The sequence below is a fragment of the Microtus ochrogaster genome, linkage group LG4 (assembly GCF_000317375.1).
Source record: "Microtus ochrogaster isolate Prairie Vole_2 linkage group LG4, MicOch1.0, whole genome shotgun sequence".
Taxonomy (NCBI): domain Eukaryota; kingdom Metazoa; phylum Chordata; class Mammalia; order Rodentia; family Cricetidae; genus Microtus; species Microtus ochrogaster.
In genome coordinates, this window is record NC_022030.1 from 64,059,401 (window position 1) to 64,069,032 (window position 9,632).

The 9,632-nt window shown below is 48.0% G+C and overlaps 1 protein-coding gene across 2 annotated transcripts in view; it reads right to left on the minus strand.

The window, feature by feature from the left end:
* Dgkd (diacylglycerol kinase delta) overlaps window positions 1-5,415 on the minus strand; it is a 100,714-nt gene extending 95,299 nt beyond the window's left edge. For both annotated transcript variants that reach the window (XM_026786257.1, XM_005361728.2), the window contains exon 1: window positions 5,259-5,415. In XM_026786257.1, the coding sequence (XP_026642058.1) occupies window positions 5,259-5,414 (156 nt within the window). In that variant the 5' untranslated portion in view covers window position 5,415. The remainder of the gene's footprint in view (window positions 1-5,258) is intronic.
* Window positions 5,416-9,632: the final 4,217 nt, after the last annotated feature.

A 9,632-nucleotide genomic window follows, 5' to 3' on the forward strand; every position in this document is an offset into this window, starting at 1 on the left:
TGGATCCAAAGTTCCTCTTATTAAGATACCAGACATCAAAGTTCATCCTAAATTCAAGATCTTTAGCTAACTGCAAAGACTCAATAAGATCATATCTGAGGTTGGGCTAGATCGTATTTTGGGCAAACACTATACCTACTACAGACCCCAGTACTAATTCCAAAGACAAATGCAATACAAATGTCACATTCACATTTATCAAGCACCCTGCTCCTCCTCAGAGTCTAACCAGTATCTTATATCCGGCAATGCAACTTAGCATTGCACTCACCAATGTGGCTCAAGCAGATGTAGGCAGCTCTCCCTGTGTTCAAGTTAGTCTCACCCTGATCTCTTTTCAAAGCACTGTGGCCTCATTAACATCATCTCTTCTGATTAACTTTATAGCTGGACTTCTGACTTACCTCTGACTGGACTCCTGGCTTACCTCTCTGAAAGTTAATGCTGATCAAGAGGGTAGCAAGTGCCTGGCACAACACTTGACATGTCAAGACCTGAAGACCTTACTAAGACTAACCTGAACAGCTTTGTATATAGCAGCTATTGTTTTCTGGGTTTGAACTGATGGGAGGGTTTTTCCTTCTAGGGGTTGCTGGTCTAGTGGAGAGATGACTCCAGTACATGTGACATTATTATATAGTAAATGCTGTGGAAGATTTGAACATTTATAGGGCCAGAAGCGTCAGTCACTCAAAGATACAGCACTTGCCTAGCCCACATGAGGCCCTGGCTTCATCTCTAGCACAGGAAAAAAAAAAAAATGAAAGAAAAAATCTTACACTACTTCACACCTACTAGAACAGCTATAATAAACAAAAGGTAAGCATGACTAAGGATGCAGAGACCTGGAGCCTCCTCCTCACACACAACACTGTTGAAAATGTAAAATGGTGCAACCACTCTAAGACATCCCAGAAGTTCCTCAAAGCAGTTCCTCAAAAGGTTAAACAGTGTTTCCATATGGCCCAAAAATTCTACTCCTAGGTATATACCCACGAGAAATGAGGGCATGTCTGCACAAAACAAAAGGACATGCATGCAAATGTTCATAGGGGTGTTTCTGAAAGGTCAAAAAGCAGAAGTAACCCTACTATCCATTCATTTATAAGTGTATAAGATGAAGCATATTTTTATTGTGGAATATTAAGTAATAAACAGATATAGTACTGACACATACTATAACTTGGAGGAATCCTGAAAATACACTGAATATAAGTACAATGATATGTACGAGTACCCTAATAAAGCCCATCACTTTATATGCTAACTTTAAAAAAATTAAATAGCTTAATGAAACAAAACACAAAAGAAAACATACTAAATGAGTCTAGTTCTAAAAAAATAAGCAGAATGGAGACGCACAGAGATAGCAAGAACATGAGTAGTTGCCTAGGGTTAGGAGAGCTGAGAGGAAACGGGTGGGTGATGAAAATGTTCTAAAATTGGCTGTGGTGACAGTTGCACAACTGTGAATATACTAACAGCCACCCAACTATACAGTCTTTCTTTTGTTTCTTAAGACGGGATCTTGTTAACATAGCCCCTTCTGCCTCAACCTCCAGAGCACATGGGATTACAGACATGTGCCACTACACTCAGCTGATCCGTACTTACATGAGTAAATCGAATGACATGTGAGTTATCTTCCCCACCCCCGACCCCTTTTCTAAAACAGAGTCCTGTACTCCAGGCTGGTTTCCAAGGATGGCCCTAAACTCCTGACTCTCCAGCTCCCGTCTCCAATGACTAGGATTCAGGCATGCCCCATCACACCTGGTTTATTTGGTACAGGGCTTTCACCTGTAGGTGAGCATTCTACCCAACTTCCCAGCCACAGTTGTTTCATAAACCTGAGTTTTTCAAGTCTTTTAAACTTGAGGGCTGGGGATATATAGCTCAGTTGGTAGGCAGCTTATCTAGCATTGAGGCCCTGAATTCAATTTCCAGAACTGCAAAACTAAGAGTGGTAGGCGTGTGACAATGAGGTAGGACAAAAGGACAGAAGTTCAAGGTCATCCTCAATGATGTAGACAGTTCAAGGCTAGCCTGGACTACTTGAGACCCTGTCCCTTCAAACAGTAAAATAAGAAATAAAACTTGAACCCTTTACTTAATTTCTACTAACTTTCATTTCACAAAGGAAAAAATAAGCTTTATACTTGAAATCAGAAACATAAACATTTCTTTGGGGTGTTTATGCCTTTAATCCCAGCACTTGGAGGCAGAGGAAGGCAAATATCTGAGTTTGAGACCAACTTGGTCTACAAACCGAGTTCCAGGACAGCCAAGGCTACAAAGAGAAACCCTAGCTCAAAAAAGAAAAGAAAGAAGATATCAAACATTCCTATATTGAAATTTTTAAAAAAGTTTAACTTTTTAAAAACATAACAAAATTCTATCTTAAATAACAGCTTTTGTTTACTCAAAAAAAAGCTATTATTTACTCAAATTTCAAAATATGCTCCCAAGTACTTATAAGCTCACTGCTCAATGCATTAATTACCTGTTTTCTCTTTCCACCCTAGCTATGTGGTCCTGGAGTCATTATTGTGTATTGTGCGCAGAAAACACAAAAGAAGTCATGTGTTTTCTAGGGGCAGATTCAAATGCAAAGAATTCAAACAAAAAAAATCAATCAAACATGTCATAAATAGTCATCCCAAATCCACACACGTCAAATTTTCAGAAGAAGCTTAGAGGAAAATGTTCAAAACGCCTTATGACCAGGAGATGTACGAGGAGATTGGTAAGGCTTCTTTCTCTGCAGGACTGCCCTAGGGTCTTGCTTCTCAAAGCATACTTCCTGGACAGCAGTAGTAATGACTTTAGAAGCCTGCTAAAAATACACATTCTAAGGCCCCAGTCAGTACTCCACCCAGCATCAGGGAGTTAACAGTTTACACTAAAATCTGAAGACCACTACCAATTTTCCCCTAAATGCAGATGGCTAGAGGCTGCAGTAGACTAATGTTTGGAAAGCCTGTCATACATACAGCTCTGATTCGGGGCCAGCTGGTCCTCCGATCCATCTCTGGTTCTTCTGATGTGTTTCAAATTGCAGAGGAGGTGACCTTTACAGGCAGGATGCCCAGGCAGAAGGAGGTTAGTATATGTGTAGTGACAGCTCTATCCTCCCTGAGCTCTGTCAGGTGAGACTCCACAATTCCAGTTTCTAGAGGAGACCCACTGCCTCTGTGGTCTCCTCCCTTAGACCTTTGTCCCTCCACTGTGGTAGCAGTGACTTCCTGGATGTTACTTCATTTCCCAATTGCCTCACTGACTATAGCTTTCACGCTCTGTTCTCTAGCACCTGTGTCACTGCTCCCCTGAACTGAACCCCTCTGGTCAAACAGTGAGAGAGGGTTCTGAGCACATCATTTGGAAGCTTGCACTATATACCACACACATATACAAAAAAAAAAAAATTGTGAATGGCGTCTCTGCTACAAAAGGGAGTTATTGCACACACTGTAAACCTCACAGTTCCCACATCCTGACAAGCTCTAGCAACCCAGAAGGAAAATCAGCCCTGAGCTATCTGTACAGCAGATGTGAACGTATTCTGAACACAAGTCCTCGGGATGTATTTTTAACACAATAACCACCACTCCCCCCACCAACCAGAACAGCTGGTAAAGCAGCTTTTGTTTTCATCCTGAGGAAGTAAAATCCTGACCAATAAAATGCTGGACTCACTTGAAGCTCAGAGGAGTCCATCCTCTCCACCATGATCTTGGCCTTCATTCCATCACTTTATTCAATCACAGGATCTGATCTGCCTCACACCAGTACCTATCTTAAGGTCCAAGCACTAGGAAAGGGCATTCCTATTGGTATCAGGGCTCCCTAAACATGTTCCTGGGGCACATCCGCTCATTACTCCCAGGCCTAGAATGGCCTTCACTGGTGCTTCCTCCGGCTGGGCCTTCACACCTGGCCCTGGATGATCTTTCCTGCCTCTTCCACTCAACCTGAGCCACTGACCATTTCCAGGTGTGCCCAAACTTTCAGATGCAACGTTCAAATTTTCCACAGCAACTACTATAACATAACAAGAATAGGGGTCCTCTCCCTGACAAGTAACCCTTAGATGAAGAAATTGCTTCCCATCAGTGAGATCCTCATCAAGGTTCAAACCCAGACCCGTGTTTTACTAGTTCTGCCACCCTGGGCAAGTCACTTAACTGCTCCACTTCAGTCCCTAACCCATTAGGGCACAATGAGGAATACTAGTTACCACCAACTCTAAACAAATTAGCCCAAGTACCCAAAGCTAACCCGAGAGAAACCAGAGAATCTCGTTACATACAATTGCTCTATCATCACCGGGGCTGTTCGTGTTATAGTTAGAATAGCACAGGTGTTCGATCCCACGTGCAGAATGACTGGGGCACCTCACACAACAGGGTAACGCGGCAGCAACCAAATGTGCCCCCCCTCCCAATCGCAAGTAACGGAGGCTGACAGATGATAAAGCAAGAAATGGCTCTCCCAGTAAACTAACTGGCCCGCGGAGGAAAAGCGCACTGCAGCAGGATGAGCAAGCCCGTGCCAGCCGGAACTGCCAGGGATGCCCCACGGTGGCAACCTGCTCTCCGCCACCTGTCCAGCCACCTGCCTGAGGAAGCCCTTCCAACCAGGAGGGCTCACCTCGGCAAGAAACCATACGCGGCTTTCAAGAGGGGCAAGGAAGGAAAAGCAAAGGGTGCAACTTTATTCTTCGGGAAAGAAAACAAAAAGGCATGCGTCTCTCGGCACTGCATCCCGAGCGGCTGGAGTTCTCCGCGGAGACTTCTGTGCCCAGCGGCTGAGGAGTCCCCGGCTTTCCCGAGGAGGGAGGGGGAAGCGGCCACTACACGCGCATCCCTGCCCTTTCGGGACCTGGGGGGGGGGGGGGGGTTGAGAACCACGCAGCCGGGTGGGCACTGGAGGGTAAGGCCAAAACAGGTGCGTACGGGAAGCAGAGCCCCGTTCTCAGACGTACAGAACCCCCCGGGCCTTGGGGAGAGGGCGCCTGTGGTCCCCGGAGCGACACAGCAGCACGCCGGGCCTCAGTCTCGTCAGCGGCGGCGCCCACCTGCGCCCAGTCCCCGCAGCCCCGTCCCCGCGGCCCGTTAGGCGGTCGCGCGCTCGGCCCGGCGGCAGTGATCGCGGGACCTCGGCCGGGCCGGGCCTGGGCGGCCGCTCGCACACGGTCACGGGCCTCGGCAGGGACCGCGGCGTGAGGGGCGCGCGCCCGGCCGACGCCGCGGGCTCACCTTCTGCCGGATCTGGCCCGATGTGGACACCTTACGGATAAGCTTCTGTGGGGATCCGGGCTCAGCCTCGGGTTCGCTGTCGGACGACTCCTCAGGCGGCGGCGGCGGAGGAGGCTGAGGCGGACCCGGCGGAGGGGCGCCCGCCGCCGCCGCCATGCTGCCCGGCCAGCGCGCGCGCCACGGGGGGGGCGGGGCGGGGATGGGATGGGATGGGCCAAGCGCCCGGGGCGGGGCCTGAAGTGGGGCGGGGCCTAGAGGCCGGCGCCCCACCCCACCGCGCCCCTATAGGCAGTGGGCACAGACGCAGGCTTGTCCAGTCGTGGTTGTTTCTGCCTGAACCACCTCTTTCCTTCTTCTGTCGTCTGTCGTTTTCTTCTTGGAATACATTTCTGTTTCTTCTTTCTAAGTACACTTTGCTTTTTTCACTCCCGAGTAAGTGACCTCTAGGAGGCCGCTGTACTATGTTGGTGAAACAGTTTGCAGAGTGGATGCGTGCATACACGTCCACTGGGAGGGAGAGAAGACAGAACTTCTGTTAGGGCCACTGTAAAGGAGAGATGGAGAAAGTAAACTGGGCTTCTCCCTAACCAGGGAACTATGTTCTAGGTGGAGGCCAGATCTGTGCTGTGGCTTAGAGGAAAGAAAATGGCATTAAGATAAAAACCCGGAAAGCTTGTGGGGTCAAATGAGGCTTTGAGGACCAGATTAGGGGGACTGGTCTTTTCTGCTGAGGCCTGAGGGCAGCAAGTAGCTAGGGGAGAAGGGAGCAGAAGGGGAGAGTTAAGCTGGTCCTGGCTGGGTCACAAAGCTGGGAGCTATGATCCAGGCTTTGAAGTATTGAGGCAAATAGCCACCCTGAATTACTGGGTGGGGCTGAGAGAGAGAAAAGGGAACTGAGATTCATAAGGGAGTGATGGGGCACTAAAGGAAGGCCGATGTGATCAGAATGAACTCTACACTGGGGCAAAAGAGGAGGAGAAGGAGTCACTTGAGTTTGGGCTGTTGGGGCACACTGAAGTGGAAAAGGATTCAGTGTCATCTAGGAGAATGTGCTACTCTTCTACTGTGCCTGGCTGGAAGGGGTAAGTCAGTGGGGTCTGCCTAGCCATCTTCTCACCCTTTGGAAGGCTCTTGCTAGAGACAGGGTACCTCTGTCCTGCCCATCAGCAGGAGGCTCTGGCCCTCCCCATGCTGGACCACTCTTTCCAGAGGCATATAAGTCAAACACCGCCAGGAGCCACAGGATGCCATCTGCCACAAAGATGAAGCCAGGACTCTCATGGCCAGCGCAGAGGATGACCAGGCCCAATGCAGGAATGTTGTAGAAAAGACCTGGGACCCCTGGGTGAACCGGGACACTCTACCCTATGCTGTAGCCACTAGCTACATGCAACTACTTATATTTAAATCCCAACTAACTAGCACTAGGGAGTTCATGACCTGCCTGAGCTCTAGATTGACATTTTAAAAAAGAATCAAAAATAAAAACTCCAATTAACTAAGAAAAAAGATCAGTTCCTCTGTGGCACTCATCACATTGACAGCCCTCAGTAGCCACATGTGGCCTTAACAGGCACCAGAGTGGGTGTCCTTGCATCACAGTTCAACCTCTACTGCACTTGAGAGTGATAACTCCCAAATATAGAGCTCCTGTCCCTGCTGAATGAGACACAGCCCTCAGCTACACCCCACAGCACCAGTGGGGAGGCTCAAGCATCACACCCTAAGTATGCCAAGGAGGCAGGATATGAACTCAGACCAACTGATTCCCAAGTCTGGGGCTGGTCTCCCAGGAAGCCAAAGCCTGGAGGACGTTCCTATCATAGGAAGAACACGGACAGAAAGACAGATATGGGGCTGAAGGAAGCTCGCCATAATTCAGTACTGAAGTCTTGACCTCAAGGCCCTCAAGTCCCAAGAATGTGACTGTGACATATTTGTAGAGTGGGTCTTTAAAAGGTAACTGTGAGGACAGTGAGAGGGCAAGGAAGGGTGTTCACTGTCAGAACGACGACATGAGCTCAATCCCTAAAACTCATGTGGCAGAAAGAAAACTCCTCTGACCTCGACACATGTGCCATGGTACACACACACCTATTCACGCCACTAAATAAAATTTTTAAACGTAAAAAGTGTTTGTTTGTTTTTTTTTTTAAGAAAGGGAAATGACATTAAGATGAGGTCATAATGCCAAGCACACTGCTACAATCCCAGCACTCAAGAAAGCTGGGGCAGGAGGATCACAAGTCGAAAGTCATCCTCAGCTATTAACAAGACCCTACTCCGAATAGAAGGAGAATGATGGAGAGGGGAAGGGAAGCAAAGCACTCCTGCACCTAGATAGAGAATTGTACCATGGATTAGAAAGGAACTGGAGACAGGGATGGATTAGAAAGGGCTTGTAACCACTCAAAGCTGACTGGGCCAGCTTCAAGGTGGTAGTCTTAGAGATAGGGATGATGGGCAGGAGACAAAGCAGAAGGAGGAAGATGACCAACTGCTCACAGCGCAAAAGTGGAGTGGGAATCTAGATGCCCTTCCATGGTGGGGGTTTATGGGGATGGCAGCATCATCAGCAAGAGCCTCAAAACCCAAGGAAGAAACGGGTTTGGCTTGAGGTGCTGGGTGTATTGACTACACCTGCTAGAAGATTAGGGTACATCTGGGCTCCAGAGTTCTTGATTTCTTGAAATCAAAGCCATGGGTAAGAACATGATAGCAGCAGTCGGCAGGGAGAAATAGGGTTGGATAGATAGCTGCAATTAGGAAAAGGCCCTGGAGATTGCCACAGCCAAAGAGCCTAAGGAGACAAGATGACTGTGTGTCAAGTGGATCCCAGACATGAGCATGGAACAGGAAAGGGCCATTGGGTAAGGAAATCTGAGCAAAATATGTGTTTAGCTTAATAAGAATGTGTCAATGCCAATTCACTTGGTAGAGCCGCTGTACTGCACTGATGTAAGATATTAATAACGGGAAACAGTGTGGGTCCTTCTGTGCTCACTTTTCATACATCTAAAACTGTTTGAAATAAAACATGTGCTTAGAAGAAGGGTGTTAGACTTGGAAAGAATTACGTTGTACTCAGGAGGCAGAGAAACCTAACTTGGACATGATTTTCTTTTTTGACATGCGAAGGAGCCCTTTTGTTCCCTGGTAAATGTACAGTGTGGTTCCCTTGGAGATCTCAGCAAGGGCTGAGCCATCAACTCCCCCAAGGCGGCTGGCTAGGAAGAGCGCATTCCCTCTGGTGCCTCTTTCCCTGCGTGAGTCACACGGTGAATCATGTCTAATGATGCACTGCGCCCGGAGTTTACCCCACCTGGAGGGCATACCAAGGTGGCAGGAATAACACACCTCACATCCAGCTTCATCCGTCTCTGTGACATGCAAGGAAGAGGACCAATCATGTCAGAAAGAACCAACCACCTGAAAGCTTGGGATGACCCTCCTTCTCCATAAGCGGAACAGCTTCTCCCCGAGTCTGACAGAGAGACTCTCTGGGCCCCAGGACATTTGTGACAACCATAAGAACACCTCACCACACGCAAACTTCTAAATGTGCGTGACTTCCACCCCTACATGCCCCCACCCCACCCTGGGACCTCTTACTTATCTGGCCTGTGAAATGGATGGGAAGGCAGGCAATAGAACATGTCAAAAGAGCAGGAAAACCTACAGTCCCCCAGAAGAGTTTGTATGTGAAAAAAAGATCACAGAAAAGTAGATTCACACAGGAGAAGAGGGAAGATTGGGGAGATCCAAGCCAGAAAGGGGGACTCTACCAAGGTAATCATGTGCCTGCAATCTTGTACTACTATAGCTTTCCAAAAGGAGACCACTGGGTAAAGCAGCAGCCCAATGAGGGCTCTATCATATCTCACAACTGCACGTCAATGGCAATTGTGTCAGCAAAATGTTCAAAGAACAAAAGGGCAGCCATTGTTTAGTCACAAATACCCTGCTCCCCTCTCTGGCCTGCCAAACTCTGCTATCTAATCTCTCTGAACTGAGTTTCTCACCTAACAAATGGAACCATTTGTGGAACCAACTGTTGGGGCAACTGGATATTGTGTGAAATGGGCACTCAATAATGGCAGGAATTCATGCTTCTCCAGCCCTTTGGTTGCTGGAGGCAGCGCTTTATCCCAAGTTCTTCCACTAGGCTGGGGAGAGAGCTCAGTGGGTCAAGGCACTGGCTGCTAAGCCTGACACCCTGACTTTGATTCCCAGGTCCCTTTTGATGGAAAGAGGGAAGAGATTAAAAAACAAATAAACAGAAAAACAGTCTATCTTAGGGCTGGTCAAATGATATGATAGGTAAAGGCACATACCATAAGTTCTTCTATCAACTTTGTCCCAAATGCACCTGTC